The sequence below is a fragment of the Epinephelus fuscoguttatus genome, linkage group LG3, assembly GCF_011397635.1.
Source record: "Epinephelus fuscoguttatus linkage group LG3, E.fuscoguttatus.final_Chr_v1".
NCBI classification, from domain to species: Eukaryota; Metazoa; Chordata; class Actinopteri; order Perciformes; family Serranidae; genus Epinephelus; species Epinephelus fuscoguttatus.
Window position 1 is genome coordinate 34,001,048 of NC_064754.1, and position 24,069 is coordinate 34,025,116.

Genomic DNA, 24,069 nt, shown 5'->3' on the forward strand with positions numbered 1-24,069 from the left:
CACTTATCATATATACAGCTCCCAAACACATATTAAATCCAAGCAGATGCGTATAGCTGTCAAATGTTTGGCATATTTATGATTAAAATACAAACAGTATAATGTTGTCTATTTTGCTTGATGTAAAACACATCTTGTGTTAAGTACATGTATGTGTGTCTGAAATTGAGAGGGTTTTTTCCTAACTGCAGTGATGAACATGCTGATCTTTGCTCCTCTGTGTTTGCCCCTTTGCTGGGTGCTGTCTGTAGATTCCAGGGTAAGTGGGGCATTCTGGGATAAATAACAACTTGCTTATGCTAAAATTACTATACATATTAAAAATAGCAGTGGCCATTTCTAAACTTTGACAGTGAATGCTGAGCAAGTCATTCATGCATTTTGCTAGAAGATATTGGTTTTCATTTACGTTGTTTTCTGCGAACTGCTGAGATCATACAAATTTAAACAGACCTTAGAGGTTCTGTATGTAACTTTTTACATATATTACTTGTTTTTTATTGCCTCACTTGGTTACCCAAAGGCCCGCAGTCTGTGGACTGACTTTATGTAAAGGACGTCAACACTTCTGCATATCTCTGTGAGATGCAGCCTTTAACATCTGTATGTGACACAAAGCTGTATCCTGGGTAGAACTTGTAACACACAGTTAACGTTGTCAAATGCTCGCAGTTTGTTAAGACAACAAAAGTACTTGATTAGATTTTGAAAACATGTGTTGAGTAAAAATAAGTATGTAGCTTGTAAATACGTCAAGCAAGTATTGTCAGAACGACACAGACGGACATATGTTATGTAATTTTTATTTTACAACAGCGCTGACTTTTGTTTTTGGGACATCAGTCTCTTTGCTCAAACTCTGTTTTTGTCTGAAGACTCTGGATGAATATTCTGGGGAAAATTCAAAGGATGTGACATTATGCCTTGTCTCTCTCAGCTCCTCTACAGCGCTAACAGTGTGCAACAATAGCTAACATTAGCTAAAAACTGAAGTCCACTAATGTCAGCAAACAACTGGCACCTACAACAAAGTCCACATATTTCTGTTACTGTTATATACATTTTGCAATGGCGGCCCAGCGGAGACAGATCTTTACTTAGGGTCCTATAAAATTTGAACTCAGCCAGCACAAGACCTAGCACCCGAGCACCAGGAGTCTAATCCCAGCATGGTGAACCTCCTGGCGTCCCTGTCAAATAATCCAACTTTCAGTTGCTGCAGCTACAAGACACCGGGCGCGAGTGAAGCGAATTGCACGCGCATGACGCGAGTAACGCGCCGCCCGTAACGCCCAAGTTTGGACGCCTGACCATTTTGTTCATTCGCGTCATCGCGTCATTCGTGCGAGTAGCAGGGAAGCCGGCTGTGCTAACTGGAGTTAAGCTAGTGCTAACGTTCATAGTACAACCATTCCGCAAACTAATTAAGGACACATATTTACAGAACTTACCAAGTAGACCAGTTTCCTCGGCGACTTTCACCCAAGCCTGCTCCTTTTTGTTGCGGTCTCTGTAGAGTAGACACGTAGTATCATATAGCTCCGGGTAGCCGCACACCGCTGATAAATTTCTCCTTCATCCCGGCATCAACAACTGGACGTCAGGGCGTCAAGACGTCACTGACGACCATGGCAAGATAACCACCATCGCTGCTTTGTTGTTTACCTCCTCTGGAAGTCCCAGAAGCGTCGGAGGGCCAAACGCCGTCGTTTTTGGGTTCGCCCTATCCTGCAGAAGCGCATCCAGCTCGGCGAGTTTCACCACCTCCTCCAGGAACTCCGTCTGGATGATAGCCGCTTTCAGCGGTACTTCAGGCTGACTGGGGCCCAGTTTGAGGACCTGTTGGCGAGGGTTGGCGCCAGGATCTCCGGGCAGGACACCAATTACAGCCGCTCCATTTCAGCTGCGGTGCGCCTGTCCATCTGTCTCCGGTGAGTAGCAGTTTATTGTTGTTGACACACGCCAGTGACGTCGGGAGAATCTCAATGCTGATTGGCTTTCGCGGTACAGAGTCACGCGAATTCGCCTCAAAAGTTCAATATTTTCAACTCGAGCGATGAGGCGTTGGACGCGAATTTCGCGTCTATCGCGCCGCGTCCATCGCGTCTATCGCGTCCATCAGGTCGCGCTAAACGCGTCCATCGCGCCGCCCGGCGCGAATTCGCGTCTAATCGCGTCTTTGCATTGACTTTGTATGTAATCTTGACGCGCGAATTTGCGATTTCGCGTCCAGTGTGAACGCACAGTTAGACCGACGCTGCCAACATAGCCACCAGCCAGTTGTGAAGCCTGGAGCTGGGGTTTGCACACTGCTGCCATCTAGGCGACTTCTCACTAGATTGAGTGACTTTTCAGATCATCAATGAAAAAGAGAAAAATATATTATTGTAATTCAGTCCCAGGATATACGGAGCAATTGCAGCCTATGGCTCTTCTGCCATCAGCGCAGGGACTCTCCCCTGCTCTCCTCCATGCATTATCTGTGAAACTGGCAGTAGTATTGAAGATGCTCTTGCCTTGAGTTCAGCTGTAGTGAGTTTTTTATGGTTACGTTTACGCTCTCAATCTCTGGAGTGGAAGCACGAGAAAGTGATGCACTAGAAGTGTCATAGCCTTTATGCCATTCGAATGTTTTATTACAAACTTTTCTACTAAATCTAACTCAGGGTATGCCGTAGGGTCAATGGGCTGCGCTAGCTTATTTCTATTCTTGTCTCATTTGAGGTAAATCATATGAGCGGCCAAAGAGCCAACCGTAACCTGAGCTGAGGTTAGCCAGCTATCTGTAAGTTAGCTACTCTACATGCATCTGCCGTTGGTTGCTTCAAAATGTGAGCTGGTATAATAATTTGCAAACAGCAAACTACCATGGAGCCAGTGGTCTAAATTGAATACAGTAAATTCTCAAATAGTGGAGCGAGCCTTTATTTATTTCAACTGCTGAGGGTTCCATCCATCTATCCATCCATCCTCATCTGCTCACCTGAGACCAGGTCACAGGGGCAGCAGGCCAAACAAAGCACCCCAGATGTCACTTCAAATAGGTGTCAAAGACTTCGTTGGATATGGACGCGCTAAGGTTTTGGCTAGTTGCCTTACAAATGGATCCTAACACTCCTGTCCACAAACTGTGTATGAAGACCTGCAGGTCCGCAGTGACCACCGGGATGACTACTGTCTGTCAAAGAAGAGAAGAAATCCAGAGTTTACTTTCTTAAAGACAACTGCTGTTCCCACAGCGGATTTACCTGCTGCAGAGGAGTGGAGGTAGGCTAATGCTGTTAGCTAACATTATTATGTTTACACTGCACATGAAAGCATGGCAGGATAATAACTCAATCCATAAACGATTAGGAGGAGCAAAATATCAAGTGAGTCCTGAATCATAGTAGACTGAAGGCCCTTAGGCTAGTCTCACAAGACACGATTGTTAAAATATCACCATATGACCATATGACCATTCTTTAACCCTATGGGCCTGAACAACGCATAGTGCGTCCAAATTCACATCTGTTCTTCTCTATTGATTTTCTCCGCGTCATAGCAAGAAGCCACGCATATCAAGTGACACAGCAGAACCGTAGCTTTCTGACAAGACCAAGCACTTGTCGGTAGTCCAATGTTTTCACAGCGAAAAAAAAAAAAGTTACACTAAAATGATGTATAACAGAGCTTTCATACAGCTTTGCACACACATTACTCTTGGATTACTCGAGAACGCAGGCTCTCACAGAAATGCCTCGCATATCACATGAAAGTGCAGGAGCATAGCTTTCATGTGATACCACACACATCATTGTGCTGTCATCCCATCATTAAAGATCAATTGTCTACAAAATTAAAACCTGACGAATTTCTTCACAATCCATTATACAGATCTTGTTATCAGTCACTTCATATAGTGAGGAATATCGTATCTTACCACGTCTTAGGCTTGCGTGTGTTTCTCCCTGTCTATCCACATTTGTAGTCCGGCTTTCAAGATGCAAATATCTCCATATTGTCCAGCTGACACTCCATCAAACTTTGTATGACAAGACCAGCACACTTCACCTTTGTGCACCCAGACAACTGCAGCCTAATTATGCATGCTGACAGGGCCGTAGTCACCATATACATTGATTGGGACATGTCCCCCCCAATGCCCAAAATGTCCCCCTAATATATAACTGAAACTGAAAAACAAATATTATCTTGGAGGACATCATTGCACTTGGTTGACTATTTTTCTATTCTCTTAGATGTGAATATTGCATGTTCCCTTCAGATAAAACACATTTTTGACTTGTGAATGAGTCAATGGAATTTCTTGCAATAATTAAAAAATACTGGTAATCATGTCCGCCTGGCACAAACCACATGTTTTGGACAACTGTGAAGTGACAGAATGTCCCACCATCATGGTTCTTATATTGCCAGATTCCAGAGAGTCTCCCCTCTTCATATATAGCAGAATATGTCATTTTCCAATTTGCTATGTTGAGATACATGTAAAAATGTAAGAATTTAGTAACACTGATTTGTTTTTTTCATTGATATAAAAATTAATATAAAATACAGGCACGTAGAAGGACATGGAATGATGGCAAATCTGGTTAGCCCAGATTGTCCTGAAAAAAACAAGATATAGCATGTGTATGTAGCCATTATAATGACTGTGATATGAGCTTAAAAGTAAAGGCAGTAAAAAATACCCCAAAAAAGGCCTAGGGCCCATATTAAACAAAAATATAAATAAAGTTTCAGAAATGCTTTTATTCATGCGTTTTTATTAAAGTTTTTTAAAAAGGCCACACAGTGCAGTTACATATAAGGCATTACCCTGTAATAATTACAATATTACTTTTGAGACACCAAATGAGGCAGACATGTTAGTCCACAGTGAAATAAATCAGTGTTAGGCCAGAGTGGGGTGAATCAAGGAGCCAGCGAAGGTGTTCAGGCCCTTGACATTCCCACATAGCTGCCTGCCGCTCAGCAGCTCTACGTAGACCTGACCTCCCTGCTGCAGTGGCAGCAGTACTGTCTGGGTGCTGCTGTCTTCTGAGTCGTCTCTGTTGTCTTCCCAAGTAGATGCCACCACCTCCCCGTTTTTCATGAGTTGCATCTTGTAGTATATCCTCGTGCCTTCCCCACCAACCTTGGAATAGACCGAGAAGGAGAACGAGTACAGTCCAGAACGTGGAGCTGTGAATATACCTGGAACAAATATGCATTTTTTAAAATGAATGATGATAATCATAATACAAATATTGGTTGGATAAACTGAGTTACACTGATGAACCAATACTTCTCGGGATTAATTGCTCACTTACTTCTCTTTGAATCACTAAGCACTTAATCCAGCTACTCATCTGTGGTTAAAGTTGCTAATAATCCAGACATAAATCCAGCCATCACATGAATGAATATATATACCACATGCACTTACCTAGTGTGGGGTTATATCCCCTTCCATGGTTAAGGGTGACGACATCAAAAGGGATGGAGCTGTTTCTGGTGAAAGGTCCAAAGCAGCTTGTTGTGAAGCTCATGGAGGCTGTGAATGCAACCCTCATCCCTCCTGAGACAGAGACAAGCCAACAGGGAAGGAAAAACGCATGTTGTTACTGTCAGATGTGTCTTCAACATTGTTCAAAATGAAATCTGAGGACTTCTCTTGCATAGCTCCAGACCTGTTAGTTACAATGCACATCTCAGATCTGTTCAAATAGGTCTGCTGTTGTGCCCATAAGTGGCTATTTAGAGAATCTGTTCACCAATCAGATCTCAGTAGGTGGGATTAAGATTGGGGACAATATTCTCCTTCTACATAAAACTACCTAGCTACATTTTTAGAGTCATAACTATGGCGACAAGTGTGGATGAAATCAAAGCAGGTCTACAAGTTTTCAATTTAATTAAGTTCAGTTCAATTCAATAGAACTTTATTTATCCCTTAGAAAATTCCTGTGCCAGAGAATGCTTCAAATTACAGGAACACTAAGTGCAGTAACCACAATTTTAACGATTCACAACCAGTAACAACCAGATAACCAGTTGGCTCCCCGGGTCAGGGTCATTCACTGGGCCCAGTCTTAAAACAATGGAGTATTAAATATCTGGCAGATTATACAAATATACAGGAAGTGTTTTCTAGGAGCAAAAGCAAAAACCAGTGCCTACTAGAGTAACAATAGGAGTATGATGTAAAAGAGTCACTAAAATGAACGAAAATAACAAAAAAAACAGACTATGCCTGTTAATCAGTGTTATATTGAATCTGATATATTAATGAGAAGTAGTGTTGGGCATGACTGAGAAAAGAGACAAGACAATGATGAGCAATTCTAGCAGGCTGCCTTCCAAGATGGCGCTTGAAACGGAAGAGGTCCTGTTTCTGTATTCTAAGTAAACTTAAAATACTACACCTGCAAAATGACCATCGGTATATCAGTTACTCACAGCGTGTGACCTTGAATTGATTAAGAAAACATTTTTGTCACATGCCTCCACGGTGAAAAGAGAATCAAAAAAAGTCAAAAAATTCTTTATGAATTTAAGTCATTAGGGACCACATTTACGAACAACAAAAAGCAAAACATCCTTTTACATAATCTCACACAACTCCATGTCTCACGTATCCAGTAGTATGCTCAGAACTTCCCAAACACATGCATTTTCACTAAAACTGTACAACATAAAACACTTCCACCTTTAAGTAGTGTGCCCTGAGCGTGGCTGAGCATGCATGTGCCTCTGAGCTATGAGTTCAAACACACACACATGTGCCAAGGCATGCAAAGCTGTTTTTAAAATGTGATGATGCAGTAAAAATATACTGTATGTCTGTATACGACAGAAGTAATGAGTCTTGGATTATACTGCACCAGTTGTGTGAGAGTTTGGAAATACATGTTTTGGTGTAGATCTGCTACTGTTTGCCTTTTGTGGGTTTTCTGTTCACCGTGGAGGCATGCTCGAAAACTTTTTTTTACAAAGTCAATGTAACATGCAATTTGTAAATGATTCTTTCATCTGTCTCCAAAATTCATATTGTGGACTGTTTTTACTAATGTCCATCATCCAAAGTACCTAAGAATTCAAGAAGGCTGCCACCCAGCTGGGCCACGCTCCTCGACAGGTCCATCACTCTCACCAACATTTGATCCTTCACTTCTTGGAGCTCATGGCTGGCACAGCAGCAGCCTCGCTGGTGCTTGAACACACACTCACAGTCCCATATTCTGCATGGCAGCTCCCCATCCCATGCTTCTACAAATGTGGAAGAAAGGGAAGGAAAAGAGGTTATGAGTCTTGAAGTTAGCTGCTGTTTCCGTGATGTAATATGTGCAGAGTCTTGCAATGATATTTCAAAGCAAAAACCAAATACTGAAATGGGACAAAATGTCAACACTTGTTTTCTCTGAGCAGGATTATCTCTTTCTTCCACTGTATCACTGGCACCAACATGCCTTGATAACCCTCAGTTGTTTTTAACATGTGAGGTTGTCCTCAGAACATTAGTTGAAGGTAATTTAGTTTACCTGCTGCCACCCGTAGACTGTTGATAGTGACTTCACCACTCACGTTGTCACACAGCAGGCCCAAGACGAGCAGAGTGCACGCCACAGCTCTCATCTCACAACACAAGGGAATGTCTAAAGACAGAGCTTGTGAGAATGAACATTGCTGAAAGTACTTCTTCACAGTTTTTAATTTTATTTTGGTAAATGTTATTGTTTATTTGTTATATAATAACACTGGATTTCAAAAATATCTTCATCAATCTTATTGTCAAGTAAAATGTTTCAATTAGCAGATATGTTTCTGTTCTTAATTGTGGAAGGAATTTAAATTTAGCAATGTTTTGCATTTTTAAGGCTTAAAAACAAATGTTTAAATGTTACAAGAACAGCCTGCATAAAGTGCCACACTAACAGCCTGTAACAGAATTGAGATGTAGCTTTGTATTTGTCTCATTTCAGTAACAAATGTCTTGACTCACTGCAGTCCAGCACAGAACGTCCTCTTCAGTGTATGTCCACGTAAAATCTTATATTCCAGCGTTAAAACCACCAGTTATCCTGATAAACACTCAAAAGGGTCTTTGGATCTTGCAGTAATACACACAATGATGGCTTGTAACTTTAACTTCACTTTTATTTCCAAGTGGGTGGAGAAATCTCTGTGTCCACTGTCCAGTCAGCTGGCAGCCCACTGCTCTTTTCCCTAATTCATTCATTTCCCTCCCATTGGCATTTTCAACCCCGTGCTCCACAGGCTAGGTGTGACCTGTGAGGGCAGGTTTCAGCAGGGATCATCCTGATAAGCTCCCTAGTGTATATCAAAATCTCCTAAAGATTGTATCTTACAGGGCCTGTGTGTGTGTGTAAGTTGGTTATGAGGTCAGAGGTGTCAGGTTGGCTGATAGGATCGCTCAGTTTGTTGTCTATGATAAGCTGGCTGCTTTATCCCTCTGCACCTACTGGAAACAGATGACACCCGATCAAGGAAGGTCCTAGTTTACTTAAGGCTAATGTTTCTGATGGTGTATGTGAGTCTTTCTGTCTAACTGCAGGGAAATGGTTTGAAATGGAAAATGCTGAATTGAATATTGACACTAGTATTATATAAACAAGTCTTTAAAGACATGTTCTAGGTTATAGGAACTAAATGATTTATTGCGTCCTCTATCATACTTACAATTAAGGCATTACACTTTTGTGGTAATGATCCACGTGTCACACTGCAGGTGTAGAGGGTAAAACCTTTACCTAGGCCTAAAAGATTCCACAATGAAACGTCCCTAAGTGATTACCTACTGAACAACAATTATTTTTTGTATACAAGTTTTCAGAATTTTAGATATCTCTTTTTATAACTATAAATTTAAAAAACAGCCATTTAAAAAAAATATTTTAACTATGCTTTTGGCAATAAAATATCTTATAAATCAGGCTATGAATGATATATGAATAAAATCTCTCTATAAAAACCTTCAGAATATAGACAGGAATAAAACTGGAAAGTTTGGTGAACGTACGTGCTACTGAAGTGGAGATTTCTGGCTCAGAGAATGAGATAAAACTCGTTTTAAGAAAATGGCCTTTACAGATACGTTTTGTAATAGTCCATACATTTTTAGAGAAAAAAAATAAAACACTACAAGGTAAACATTTTAACTAACAGATATCACCATAAAAACTTCCCCAGCTGATTACTTACATTGAGACACAGACTTATGAAGTCTTCTGAAATGATGAATGTTATCTAATTTAAAAATGCACGTTTTCCATCCACTTCCAGAACAGTCTGAACAAAATAAACACCTAAAAGGGTATTTTGTACATTTTCTTTCACTAGTCTTATAGAAGACATGTTATGGAAGCAAAATGGCCCAAAATCTCAAAGCTGCCCAGTGCCTGAAAAAAACATGTTTTCGCCTGTAGTGTCTACACTATATAGAGGGTTTGATTTTTAAAGGGTTTGATTTGTGCTTTTACATAAGAATAGTACAAAAAAATTATCTTTGTTCTCAAAGTATTCAGATTATATCCCTTCACAAAATTATTTATTTTCTTATATTTGAACTACTTTGTGGTGTTGGTTTGTCTGTCTTGTCTGCTGTAAAAGTAAAATACCTTCTTATTCTAGGTGTCCCCGAACAATGTTTAAGGCTACTATAATCATACTGTACTACAGTACTTAAATCATCATATTTCTTTATGGTGCCATAACAGTGACTTGGATTACGACATGTAGTCTGAAAGATTCTGCTTAGTGATGAACCCACATGGAGCTTTTTGGCTTTTTTTTTGTTTTGGATTTACAGACCAAATCTTCACTCTCTCACTGAGAAGCCAGCTGTACACTACTTGCCCGTCCCCAAAATGCCAGGGTTAACAGTTAGCTGGTGGACAGAGTGGAGCATTTTGCTGCTAAAGAGTAAGACACCTGGTAAAGAGTGAATATTGAACTTATCAGGTGACCTTGAGCACGACTCCAAATGCAGGATAATGTTTGCTTTTTTGGGTGATATGAAGTCAGTGTTGTCTACAGCTTGTTGTGGCCTAAACAGCAGTTCCTGCAGGGTTAAATTTAAAGAATGAGGAAAAAGTTTCAACCCAGAAAACACAATGATTACTCCACAAAAATTCTATTATATTGCAGTCGTTTATTGATTTATTTCTTCACTATCTTTTGAAATATCAGAGATTATAGTGAGTCATGAGTGTAGAATACAGGCTATTATGGAATTCAATGGCATGATCCACACAAAGGTGATGCTTATCAGCTCAGGCCTATAGTGTGAGATACAGAGGAGGTAAGCTATCTTTAAACATACCATGAGCATTGTTAAAGTTGGTCCTATGAATCCCCCATAAATGCCATCAGTGTCACATTACAAGGAGGGTCCAGGTAGGAGGATGAGTGTACGCTGAGTGTTTATTGTTCTTCAAGGGCCCTTTATGTTGGGAAATTGTATCCCAGCTATTTCTGGAAGGTTGGAGGCAAGGGTTATTTGCTATAATCTCCATTGCTTTAAACAGTTACTCACTGACAACTTATGCCTGAGAAATAGTTTTCTTTCATTTTCTGATATGTAAATTCACTCCTTTTTTTGTTTGTTTTTAATGTCACCTATTCTACCCCCCCAAAAAAAGACTAGGCGGACTATTACAACCTAAGGATTACAACCTTTGGATAGCTGTTCTATTTTGTGACAAAATTTACCGATTCAGTCTTGTTTTTTCGGATGAAAAAAAAATGCAGTAACTACAAAATCCAGTCAAAACCCCGAGGTAAACCACAGTAAATGCAGTCACTGTGTCCTTCCTTTGGTTCCAGGAGATCTGAGATTCTATCGGGCCAAGGAAAACCGCAGTGAGCCTTTTACAGTCAAAACATGTCAAAGTCATTTTTCTTAGTGTCAGTTTTAGCATAGTTACTGCAGTTAGTCTTTGTAGGGCAGTAATATATGAGCTCAGTGAAGACTGTTTTAAGTTACAGAGATATATATTAAGGGTAGCATGGCTGCAACAGACAAGTATGTACAATATGTATCATAAAAAACAAGAGGAATAAAGATGTATGTTGCACTGTAGCTCCATCATTACAGAATAATTCTGTTCTTCACTGTTTGTCAATAAATGTAGAATTAATTTCATGATATGAATAAACTTATTGAGGATAATAATGGGCACTGATTGGTCATGTAGCAAAAGGCACTGAACTATAAAGTGATAAGTTTAGCAAGTGTGACCACGAGCACAGTGTCATTTATTTGAAACCCCCTAAAGTACCATCCATTGCATCAAGATAAGTGAAAATAGCAGCACAATACTGAATATCGAAGCATTTGCGCTAGCAGCTATACTATACTAAGGCACAGTGTTAGTGCAAAGCAGAGATAGTGTCTATAAAGCATGCTTGTCTGCAAGTACAGTTTTATCTTTTGGTCCCTTTTAAAATCACTGAAAATATAAAGAGCAATCAGTCGTTCATGCTATGACCCATTGAAAATTTCTGTACTAACTGCACCGAGGCATTTTCATTGTCTTTGGGTTGTTGTCAGGAAATTGTTTCTTTAAGTTGCTCATCCTGGTTGTCAATTATAAAAACCTTGAAACTCCAATTATATGTTTTTTCCCTTTTTTCCATGGCTCCAATTAGTGTTTCTAATGCTAGGCCCACGAGACATTATGCAGAACATTAGTTTTGTCTTGAAAAATATAGTAGCCAATTTAATCATGTTGCTTTTTAACACGCTTAATTTAAGTTACTAAAACAAGGTTTCATACTCTGTCAGAATTATGCTTCTTTCACTTTTTGGTCATAAGTGCCACTGCCCTTGTAAGCTCCCACGTAGCCACTGTTGTCGGGGATGTCCTCGCGTCCGGCCTTTCCTTTTCCTTTGCCTGACTCGTCGAACCGCTCCTTGTGCGCTCCAGTGTATTTGGTGGTATCGGTCAGTCTGTCCACTGCTGCTGCCTTTGCTACTTTCTGAAAACAACAGAAGATTTAAAAAAGCAGTAATTTCACTCCCTGAGGTAATGACACAAACACACACACACACTCACACACACATCCCTGTATTCCATCTGCTACCCTTACTTTCTCATAAATTCTGTTCAACTCAACTGTTTATTTCTTCCAGCACTTCCAAATAATCCCAGTAACAGAGCTGGACTGCACTGGATTTGAAATTTCTTTGGCACCATCCAGTGGTATAATCAAGAAAGACACTGGCAGACAATAATGCACCTTTTGGCTATGGCATATCGACCAGATTTGACCAATAAAACTAACAGATATGTGAACACATTGTTATGAATCCCAGTGAAAGAGAGATCATAAACCATAAACATATTAAACCACAACAAAAACTTAGTTAGTTAAGGCGTGTTGTGTGCCTTAGAGTGGTGAGAGGTGAGTATCTTGAGGTTATAACTGATAAATAAAACACTCACAGTGATTCCAACGTTGGCAGGCTCCTTACCAACAATGAGACCATAGAGCTGCTGAAGCGACTCGTCTTTGCTTTTGCCTTTGAATCGTTTGGGAGCCAACTCTGTCAGGGCCTGGCTGAACTGCTCAAATGTGATTACACGAGCCGACTTTGCCCTGAGGAAACACACAGCATTGGCAAATGTTTTCTGAGGAAAATAACAAAATTATTTGAATAATGCCCTGCACCTATTTGCATACTGATGCAGGAGGGGGCTACAGTGGGTATAACAGTGTGATTAGACACTTTTATTATTAAAGTATGGAGTTTGCACGTTCTCCCCATGTCATTCTGGGTTTTCTCCAGGTACTCCGGCTTCCTCCCACAGTCCAAAGATATGCAGGTTAGCTCAACTGGTGACTTTAAATTGCCTGTTGGTGTGAACGTGAGCGTGAATGTTAGCATGCTAAGATTAGCATTGATGAATTTTTAATGACCCTATAATGTTTACTGTCGTCATGGTTTTGTGCCGTTGATATTGACGTCTGCCTTTCATGGCTGTTTGTTAGACTGTGACAGGGTTGTTGGGTTGCTGAATGTTTTAGCTGCGGGACGTTGAGCCTGAGTGAAATCTTACTTGACTTTGCTGAAAACAATGTCAACATCTGTAGTGGTGACGTTCTTGCCGTCGATGATGTTGCAGTCCTTGCAGAGCTTAGCGAAGTTCTTGCCGTTCATCTCCTTCCCTGTGGCCTTAGTGTCACCATGGACTGCAAACTTCTGGAAGGAGGTCTCCACCTCTGCCAGAGACACTGAGCCCTCAGCCATACTAATGGATACACACACAGTATACACACATCATCAAACTGATAATGTTCAACATGTCAGATTAATTGTCGACAATGGTTGCATTGTCCTAACCCCTAAAAAGCCCTTCAACAATGTCCTCACTTTGGCTGATGGTCATTTACTTTCTCTTCTTGTGAGGACATTTTGTGAAATTAAAGAACACATATTCATAATGACTCTATTAGCTGATTGACCACCGGGCCTGCCAAGAAAAGGGCTGCCATCAGTCAGTCTAAGTGAACTCTCTTGCTTTCTCTCGCCCCCACCCCCACACACACACAGATACACATTTTCTCATCCATCATTATATTCTTGTTACTCAAGCTGCTCTCGGGCCAATTTAATTCAATCAGGTCAATTTCCAAATGGCTGCTCTGCTGTTCGATCTACAGTGAATGAACAAACATGCTCCTTCTCTCTCTTCTTCTCCCTCTCTACTCAATCTCTCTTTCTCTGACACTCACAAAGACACACTGACACACACTCGACCATAACTTGTTACTGCGGAAAAAAAAGGTGAGGATGTATATTCAGTAAGAAAAAGTAGATTTTTTAATAATAAAAACAAAACTTCAAAGAAAATTATTTCATCATTATTTCATAATGTATTTCTTTTTTTCATAGCAGAAAAAAAGAGCATCTAAATACACTTGTTAAGCTTGTACTGAATTTTACAGTCTTTGGCTAGACACTTTATTGGTGGGCAGGTGGATGACAATAAAAACAGCTGCCAAATGTTGCCAAGCACTAAACCAAAACATAAAGCATGTACATAAATCACACTGCAGATTCAGCAATGCAGCTCTGCGTGGCTACATGCACTTTCCAATATGAGGTTGAATCATTTTTTAAAATCTGATATCAACGTGTTGTTGCATCTAAAAACGACCACATAAATATTACAGATTGTCTGTTGTTAGTGGAGCATGAAATGAGACATGTAGCTATGGCAGTCCGAAGACTTGTTTTCTGCTGCTGTCCCCATCGCCCCTCTGTTGTATTACAGTGCTAGTGCAAGAAACGGTGATGCTGAAAAAGAGAGAATAAAGTGTACCTGCTGCCGTAAATGGAAGGATGCTGTGTAAATACTCAGGGAAATCCTGATTCACGTACAGCTGCTTGACCTCTTCGTCTTTCTCCTCTGCCTCTCCTCCTTCCTGCCACTCCCAGGCTTTCTCACAGTGACGACAGAGATGGAGAGATACAGAGAGGCAGGAGGAGAGAGGGAAGAGGGAGGGAGGAGGGAGAGAGTACCGACCAGCACAGTCAATGACATCATAGGCACTCAGCCTCTCTTGTGTCTATTCACTCTCATTAGCTCCTCGCCTCTGTGCACACAGTTGCTCCCTCTGTGGAAAGATTTACCATGGTGTTTATTTCAATGCGGTAGTCTATTTATGTGTGTTACATTTCTTCTGCCTTTTGTAATCCATGTTTTGAGGCAGGTGCAACATCAATAAAGATTAGTTTTCTCTCCATTCTCCCCTCTATAACACTGAACTCAACTCACAGCTATCTGCTCTTCATTGCACACCCACCCTCTTGCCCTGTCTGTTTTTTTCCCCTCTTACTGTCATTGTCACAAGAGCCCTGTTGTCTGGACAAAGATGAGAGCGGCCCTTCAAAGCACAAAGCACCATGACAGCTGACACATTACAGGAGAGATTATCCCATCTCACAGCTTCATTTCAATCAAACTGAATATCACCAGGAAAACGGAGCAGGCCTCTTTACACACTGATGAGAGTGGGATTACTCAAACAATTGATTTAGTACATTATTATACTACAACTGTTATGCTAAACGGTATTCTGTCATTATTTTAAAATATAGTATGTGCACCTGTTTTCACCCTGACTCAATCCTACTCAATAACATATTATTCATACTTACATTGGGGGAAAGTAAGTAACACAGAGCGATTTTGAAAGTGTATTTCAAAAAGAAATGTTCCTTTCCACCACATTTCCACCATATTGTCACAATAGTAGTTTTGTAAACGGACGTCGTTCAGTGTACTTTTTTTTTTATGTCTCAGTGTACTTAATGAAATGTTGGCACTACACAATTGTAAATTCCCTAGGCAAAATATTTTAAGTATTTTTGCATTTTTTTTCTTACCTTCTGTCTGAGTATCAGTCTGCACTTGTAATAGCATTCAGGCTCAGCTACCAGTGATGAATCTGTCACTTTTTTCTTTGCGCAGTTCCTTTACAACAGTGGTTCCCAACTGCTGGGTCACAGTCCCAAAGTAGGTGGCGGGTCCACTCTGAATGGACTCACAAATTTGCACACTTTATTTCTTAGTTATTGTGAATTTGCAGCACAGAGCTTTTATTTTGAAGTGCCATTTCCTGCTTGAGATTGATAGACTAATGCACAACTATTTGAAAGAGACAGCAAACTAGCTAAACAACATGGCCAAATGCAAGTATGACACTGAATATATTAAACTGTGTGGACCTTGAACTAATGACTAAGGATAAATCTGGACCCTGGGGCTGTACCAGTCAGAAACCACAGCTTTAGAAAGTTAATGGCTACTGGTAGTTATTGAATGTAAATGATCTTTGGGCACAAGGACTAGTAATTAGTTGTACCTGAAAAGGATGAAGCCATATGAGAGTTTAGTTCGTTTAAAGTGTTAGCTTCACAGGAATAAGCATGTCCTTGAGCAGCTGATACACTCCCCTGCCTCATGCTTTTGGTTGTAATTAAACAGATCACATTGGGATGGGGGATTTTTCAAAGAAAATGAATTGACTGTCTAATGATAGTATCAAGGTCAGTATTTCTTAAAAGGTTAGAGCAACTGTTTTACAACTGAAGTGTTTAAAACAGATTATTTGTTGAATGACTGAAAATTAGAAGAAACTTGAATTAATATAACTGGGATGAGCTAAAATAATCAGTCACACCCTTAGGAAGAAACCATTGGAGGTAAAACCAGGCAGAACCTAAATAATATGTATTAATTATTATATATTAGATTTCAAGAGCAGGTCTAACCCTACCTGACTTCTTCTTTCTTTCTTTCCCTGTATTTATCATATTACCTATGCCAGCAGCTGGCTTTGAGTCAGTGTAAATAAAGCTCAGACTATATTCATTTTGCTGAAACCACAGTATTTCCAAAGCCATTTATATTCTAATTGCCACTGGTTTCCACGCAAATTTGTCCCATTGAGACATTTCTTGTCCACACTGTCATAGGCATAAGTTATTTAATTCAACAATTTGAAGCAGATAAAAACAAGGTATTTTTCCATTCATTGGTCTTAAAATATAGACTTGTTACTCCTGGGTTTACTGAAATCATTGACAAACATTTTGTGGTAAAAGCATAAAAAATATTATTTACTAAGATTATGTTGTTCAGTAGTCTTAGTCTGTGTAATGGACAGTCAATGAAGTTTTAAAATGTAAAAACAGATTATGCCTTTAAATAAATCCAGAATGAGAGAAAAGTATTGGTTGTTTCAGCACATGTGATACTGCAATTGTTTTTCAGGATGTCAGTGTGCTCCTGTGGGTACCCACATACTGATGCTCATGTTCTGTGTTTTGTTCACAAGACAAACAGAACAAGTTGTTTTGGCATCATGCACCATCATGAAACTCACTGCTCAGTCATTCATGGAAAGCCAAAGGGTGTGAAGGACCAAGAGTCCCCTCATTGGAAATACTAACGAGTACAGTGAATGCCTCATTAATGAAGAATGCTGGTTTTAGGGGGAAATCTAAGTAAATCAATAGTAGACAGTAACACTAATGCCTGAGGAAATGACTGACTGGTTTCTAAGTGTTGTGATTTCACAATGTGCTGACATCGGGTATTACGACAAACCCTGTTTTGTAAATATCAAGAAAAAGTTCATGCCTAAACAGATCACAGTGTCATGGTATCAACTCATTATCACCAATGATAGCAGGTGATCATGCTTTGTTCCATGAGATTTAATCATTCATGCTCTTGATGGCTTATAGTCAGTGGCAGTCCTAGACCCTGAGGAACCCCAGGAAAAGAAGCCCATTGTAGCCCTGTCCTAACTGAGATAGCTATCTTGATAGCTATCTAAGCTAGCTAGGTGTTTTGGTGGCAGCAACCACCGTATAGTGCCTTAAAGGGGGATTGAAGGGGCCTTACAGTTGCCATTGGGGGCCTCTCTTCCAAATCATCTTGGAGAGCCCCAAACATTTGCCTGGTTTGCCTCTCCTGACCGTGTGCCTCTGCCTATGTTAGTTTGTATTTTTGCTGACAACTTAACTTCACTGTGAGTTCACTGCTTGTTGTGCAGATTCCTTCATGGTATCAGTTTGTTTCTTTTAAATGCTGGGAAAAGGGTTCTGTGGGAAGACACTGTGTTTACAGTAAACACACCGCCTTCCCTTTAAATATCACCAGAGATAAGCTTTGCCTCTGGTTTGACAAGGAGTTGTAGGATCACAGGAGTGTATTTTGGACTCTCTCTGGACCACAGCAGAACTTGACTCACCATCACTTTGCAGACTTACTCATATCTTAATAGAGTGGGGTTTCACCCAGGACACAAATTCTGATCCTGAGTTGGTCCCATATTTGTCTCTTCCAGCATCATCATGGCGGAGTCTAGTTTCCCTCTTCCACCAGACGATTACTGTCCTCTGTGTGTGGACGCACTGAGAGACCCAGTCACCATCCCCTGCGGTGACACCTACTGCCTGGAGTGCATCAAAATCTACTGGGACCAGTTTGACCACATGGGTGTGTACAGCTGCCCACAGTGCCGCGCAACCTTCACACCACGGCCCGTGCTGAGACGCAATCTGCCAGACGTGCACCACGAACCACGGCGCCAGCTCCCGGAGCTCACTCCGTTCCCCTACATGCACAGGGAATCCTTCTGCGATTTCTGCGTTGGCCGTCGCAACAAGGCCGTTAAGTCGTGCCTCATGTGCCTGGCCTACTACTGCGAAACGCACGTCAAGCCACATTATGAGTCGTCCACCTTCAAGAGACACAAGCTGGTGGATGAGACGGGCCACCTGGACAGGAAGATCTGCCCCCAGCATGAGAAGGGCCTGGAGCTGTTCTGTCGTTCTGACCAGATGTGTATCTGCGTGCTTTGTACTGTCAGAGAGCACCGTGGCCACAACATTACCTCAGCAGAAGAAGAGCGCATCGAGAAACAAGTGAGTCTGAATTGGTTGTGAGACCCTGTCTATGTTTTGTTCTCTTATGTGACTGTGACTGACAAAAACCTGTCCTCTTATTGTCATGTTCTTCCAACAGAAAGTCTTGGTGGTCACCCAATCTGAAGTCCAGCACATCATTCAGGAGAGGATGAAGGAGCTGCAGGAGCTCAAACATAATGTCGATGTTCTCAAAGTAAGATCAGCTGTTGCCTAACCAAACATCAATAATTACATCTGTAAAAATTTATGATGCAATGTGACATTGTGTATTTGGGAGGCAAGAAAATATGACCCAAAATATTTTACAAAAATTTTCATCTTAAAGGGATAGTTCAGATATTTTTGAGGTGGGGTTATATGAAGTATTTGTCCATATTCAACGTATTTCCTAGATGGTGTAGTACCGCCATAAACATTGCAATGTACTGCTGTGGATGGAGGGAAGCAGCAAACTGTATTTTAGCCACCTTAGAAAAATTCAATGTCAGTTTAAGTGTACACCATATCTAGAATATTTTCACCACTTTACCTTGCCATCAGACAGCCCTTCCTGACAGGGAACTGAAGCTGTTCCCCTCTTCAAAGCTACCAGACTCCCTTTACAAAAACAGCAAAATTACTTTGCAGAACACAGGAGTTGCTGGTCTACCCCTGCCTCAATCATTTAGTTTATTTGTGTCATAGTGTGACTTGGTGAATCTGAACCAACCCTTTGAAACACCAAAGCCATACGATAATATAAACAAACTAGCTAATCAAGGCAGTGATAGAGCAGCAACTCTGCAAGTAAAATTACTGTTTTTGTCAATGAAGTCTGGCTTTGACCACTTTAGTTCTCCCTGGAGATGACTGCCTGTTCAAAATAGAGTATACACTTAAACTAATGTCATTTTTTTTTAGGTAATTCTTGTTTTAGATGGCACAAATACAATGTGCTGCTCCCCCCATCCCCAATCCATTGCTTAGCTTCCGTGGCAGTACTCCTGCCTGCTTCTCCAAACTGGGGCAGACAGTGTTATCCACTGAAGGAAATACACTGACTATGGAAAAGAACCCCACCCCCTTATAGAGCCCCACTTCAAAAAATCTTAACTATCCCTTTTAGTACAGTATGTAGAGATTTTTTTAAATGGCATCATCTGATGGTGGTATTAAATATCAAACCCCACCCTGTCCTAAAACCTCTCTACAAACTGGTCTTCCCTTTTAGAGTGCTGCCCAGCGAGCACAGGCAGAAAGTGATAAGACCTTCCATGAAATGCTGCAGGCGGTGGAGCGCTGGAAGGCTGAAATCCATCAGATGATAACGGCCAACATGCAGGCAGCAATGTCACAAGCTGAGGGCTATGTGGACCGTCTGGAGCAGGAGATACTGGAGCTACAGCGCAGAGATGCAGAGCTACGACAGATCCTCGAAACAGAGGACAACATTCACTTTCTGCAGGTGCTTTAAGATCATACAGGGCTGCAAGAATGATAACATTTATGTCTTAGTTCTTGTTATATAATGTGACACTGATGGAATGCTACATTTACTTGATGAGGGTTGTACACTCACTGGTGTTTAGGACAGTTTGCAGTGAAGTTTGACTTGACTTTAAACTGCGGTCAGAGATGTTTACACATCAGACACTAGAATCTGGGAGTTGCATAACTCTCAAAGCTATCTTTTGTTAGTTACACATGACCAGACAGTTTTATTGTATCTAACATAAAAATACTGCTTAGGTTAGAGTCCCACAAACAAATCATTGATGCTTTTTTTCTACTTTCTTTCCAAGAACTTTCTTTCTTCACTTTTACGTTTGTGTTTCTGACTTGTTGACTGGATTATGGAGCTCCATCTTCTTGTCATATAGAATTTTCCAACCCTGTGCGTCCCTCCTGAGGCCATGGTGCCCAAAGTTCTCATCAACCCTCAGTTCTCCTTTGGAGAGATGAGCAAGACAGCCACCGAGATGAAGGAACATTTGGATGACATCTGTAAGAAGGAACTGAGCAAAATCTCCAAGACAGGTTTGAGCCTTGTAGATATTATTAACAAAATATCATTTTACTGTGAAAGCTATAAAGTGGGCCAGTGACAGGTTAACGTATTGCTGTATCATCTTCACAGTCAGTGAAACCCCTGTGTACATACTTCTGCCAAGAAATGGAGACAAACGCCTAAAAGGTAAGTGTCTGTTTACTGAAATATGTATACAAGATTATATAGATTTTATTTTAGGGTAGAGATCAAGGGAGATGTAGATTAGATGTCTGATTAGATGTATGTATTGTTGTAGTTCACTTTGGATTTATTAAAAAATAAACTATGATAAAATGTATTAGAATATAACCCATGTCCCTGTTTTCATATCTAAACAGTTCCTTCCAGAGTTGATTTTCAGGAGCCAAAGTCCAGGACAGACTTCCTAAGATGTGAGTAAAGTGTTTAAAATGCAGCCTTTTCAGTGCCTATCACTGTTGTCACAAACAAAACTGTGACTTGTGTTTTCTTGACAAAAGTAAAAAAAAACAATTTATATTTATTCATTTTGCATTCTCAGATATTTAGTTGTTGTGGATGAAAAACAGACAGAGTGAGAAATGTGTGTTGTCTTTGCTCAGACTCCTGCAAGATGTCCTTCGATCCAAACACAGTCTACAAAGAGCTGGTCCTGTCAGATGGAAACCAGAGGGTCACACGGAAGAAATCAGTCCAGTTTTACCCAGATCATCCAGAGCGCTTCGATGGCTTCTCCCAGGTGCTGTGCAAAGAGCCTCTGACTGGTTTCAGATTTTACTGGGAGGCAGAGTGGAGCGGGGAGTTTTCCATCGGGGTGGCCTATAAGAGTATCAGTCGCAAGGGGAAGAATTCGCACAGCCTTCTGGGCTATAACGACAAGTCTTGGAGTCTCCTCTGCTCAGACTCAGGCTACTCTGCCTGGCACAACAAAATAGACAAAGACCTTCCTGAAGCACGCAGGGCCACGCGTATTGGTGTGTACCTGGATTATGCAGGAAACACTGTGGCCTTTTACTCCATATCAGAGACTATGGATCTTATCCACAGATTCAAAGCTCAGTTCAGTGAGCCCTTGTATGCTGGTTTTGGTGTGGGTTCCTCTGTTACCCTCTGCCAGCTGAAGCAGAATCCCACACCTTACTAAGGTTGTTTGCTAAGTTGTTTGCTTTGGTCCGAATCGGGGACTAATTTTGTTACAAAGTTGCATAATTGCCTAGAGTTGGTTCATGTTCTCACCGCAGCATTTACTAGCGGACCAGCTTAAATCCCTCGCGCGAGAAAGCTGCTCTTGATTGGCCAGAATTTCCATATGGGAAAAATTCAGGAAGTAAACAAAACATTGAAGAAGAGTACACTTGCGAGATAAATGTGGCACTTTCTAATGTCACAATGGAGGGGCAACTACGCAGGTTGATTTTAGCACTGCTCATCTTGTATTATATTGCTTGCATTGTTCATTTTAGGCAAACCATACAGTTTGAAAACGAGGCGCGGCTCCAACTAGAAAACAATGTTTTGATGCACTGGATGTGCTGAATGTGCATATTAAGGCAGTACAGGAGGAAGCGCACATTAATAATCCTCCAGGACTGTAACATGCTCATACTTGTTTAACCCAAACAATGTGTAATGTGACTGCAGTTGGTTCGGATCAAGGTCGGAACACGTTCTCACCACAAATGAACCGCACCAGAGTTTGTTTGTAACTGGACTGAGACCACCTCTTTAAGAAGGTTTTGGTCCACTTGTTTTGTTGCACACCTGAGCGTGGTTGCTGTGTTCACACCTGCCCAAATGAATCGCACTTAGGGGGCAAACAAGCTTGAGTTCGATTGAACCGAAACCAACAAGGCAGGTGTGAAAGCACCCTAACTGACAGGGACGTTGTGGGGAGTCCATTGTGAAAGGTATAGAACTCATAGTGCAGAGTTATTTTCTGTAAAAATACATTTTTAAATCACTCTCATTTATTGTTGTTGTATCCACACTCTGTATGTTCCTGTAATATATAGTGATAGTGATCTCATTGAATATAAGTTCCTGTTTCCTGTTCGGAGAAATATATGTTGATTTAATACAAACATGGCATGTAATGCAATCCCCTAATGCTAGTAACCTATATTCAGCTGTGTTGTTTCAATGAGCATTAACATTGTAAGGCTGCATTCATCTGCAGATCGCTGACTAAAATATTGTGTTTGTATGTACAGTAAAAACAAAAATATGATTTTCATAACTATGTTTTCCTCAGTGTATAATCACTTGTCAATAAGAAAAGCTGAGCCACTGAGCCAGCCATATTGTTCTACAGTAGCCCAGAATGGACAAATCAAATGCTTCCTCTAAATAGAACCATTTGCATTTTCTCCCACGTGCCTGGCACATGGGAGAAGTTTCAGTTTTGCAGCCTCACCACTAGATGTCACTAAATTGTACATATTGGACCTTTAAGTGTTCATATTTATACAAATATTCTAAAAAAGTCATTGGATGTAGTCATTTTAATGACTGCATTTGTAAATAATTTAACTTTGTTTAGTGACTCTCTTACATTTATCCTGATGATAAACACTAATCAACACTGGGCACTGACCTTATTCTTGTTGATGATGTATAAAACAGTAATGCACAGATTGTCAATATCAAAGTGTAGAAGTCATAATTGTCAATAAATAACAAACAATGGAAAACACAAACACACAACTGTATTATTTGAAACACAAAACTGTCATTAACATAACAGTCTTATTCTTTACTACTTTATTTCATATTATAAAAAGCCTGTTCATCTGTAAAAGAGCATTCATTCTGCACCAGCATTATGTACTTTCTGAAGTTAAGAATCTGAAATAAAATATCATAGGCTTTTTGATGTTGTTGCTTTTTTTTTATTTTATTTTTTTCCATTTTTCAAAACCTACTCAACCCACCATGACTTTATATATGAAATGAGTTAAAAGGACTGTTTAATCAACTTTTTCTACTAATAATATTCTAACAGCATAAAATATCATTTCTCCTACCTGGATATTGTAAATCCTCAATCACTTCTCTGACCCTTCAGCATCACCATATTCTTTACATGTTTATACACTTAACATAAACACACTGAACAGACTCTCTAAATAGTCATGTTGCACCCTTAACATTGTTCATGACCTTCAACAAACTGCTCCATCAATTTTAACAACCGAACAAGCTTCAAAATGATCAAGTGTCATCACATGCAGAATCATAATCCAGTTTAGTGCAAAGTAGGTTTTCACATACAAGGCATTTGCTTAGGTGTTCAGATAAAAAAATAGAATACAAAAAAATATGTAACTGGTGGACTCTTGTGTTGTCTGTGATGTGCTGATATGAAGAGGCCTAAACTATGACAGTAAGAGGTTAACTTAATCCTCCTTAATTACTACCATATAACTCCAGCCCCTCTCCCATGAAGTACAATAGCAGAAGGGCGGCCATATTACATCCAATCCAGTGCAACAAAACACAGAAAACACACCTGACAGCAAGTGGTAAAAACAAAATCCTCCGTCAGTTACGACATATAACCTGAGCCCCTACACAAATGAAGTGTCCCGGAATATGTTAGCATATTACG

At 40.4% G+C, this 24,069-nt stretch overlaps 3 protein-coding genes across 4 annotated transcripts; 1 reads left to right on the top strand and 2 right to left on the bottom strand.

The window, feature by feature from the left end:
* Positions 1 to 1,755: 1,755 nt before the first annotated feature.
* Positions 1,756 to 23,334, top strand: ftr84 (finTRIM family, member 84). 2 transcript variants are annotated; one of them, XM_049572373.1, is made up of 8 exons: positions 1,756 to 1,931; positions 17,872 to 18,451; positions 18,552 to 18,647; positions 19,665 to 19,898; positions 20,314 to 20,470; positions 20,571 to 20,627; positions 20,822 to 20,875; positions 21,065 to 23,334. In XM_049572373.1, the coding sequence occupies exons 2-8, from the start codon at positions 17,879 to 17,881 to the stop codon at positions 21,604 to 21,606; spliced, it is 1,713 nt and encodes a 570-aa protein (XP_049428330.1). In that variant the 5' UTR covers positions 1,756 to 1,931; positions 17,872 to 17,878; the 3' UTR covers positions 21,607 to 23,334. The 2 variants fall into 2 exon arrangements, with proteins under 2 accessions (XP_049428330.1, XP_049428329.1); XM_049572372.1 differs by lacking the exon at positions 1,756 to 1,931 and adding an exon at positions 3,136 to 3,267.
* LOC125886292 (complement C1q-like protein 2) lies at positions 4,807 to 7,999 on the bottom strand. Its single transcript, XM_049572375.1, has 5 exons — positions 7,988 to 7,999; positions 7,527 to 7,640; positions 7,075 to 7,254; positions 5,432 to 5,563; positions 4,807 to 5,199 (listed from the first exon to the last, which is right to left on the bottom strand). The coding sequence occupies exons 2-5, from the start codon at positions 7,618 to 7,620 to the stop codon at positions 4,898 to 4,900; spliced, it is 708 nt and encodes a 235-aa protein (XP_049428332.1). The 5' UTR covers positions 7,621 to 7,640; positions 7,988 to 7,999; the 3' UTR covers positions 4,807 to 4,897.
* tppp2 (tubulin polymerization-promoting protein family member 2) lies at positions 11,672 to 14,453 on the bottom strand. Its single transcript, XM_049572376.1, has 4 exons — positions 14,334 to 14,453; positions 13,068 to 13,259; positions 12,453 to 12,606; positions 11,672 to 11,985 (listed from the first exon to the last, which is right to left on the bottom strand). The coding sequence occupies exons 2-4, from the start codon at positions 13,256 to 13,258 to the stop codon at positions 11,794 to 11,796; spliced, it is 537 nt and encodes a 178-aa protein (XP_049428333.1). The 5' UTR covers position 13,259; positions 14,334 to 14,453; the 3' UTR covers positions 11,672 to 11,793.
* Positions 23,335 to 24,069: the final 735 nt, after the last annotated feature.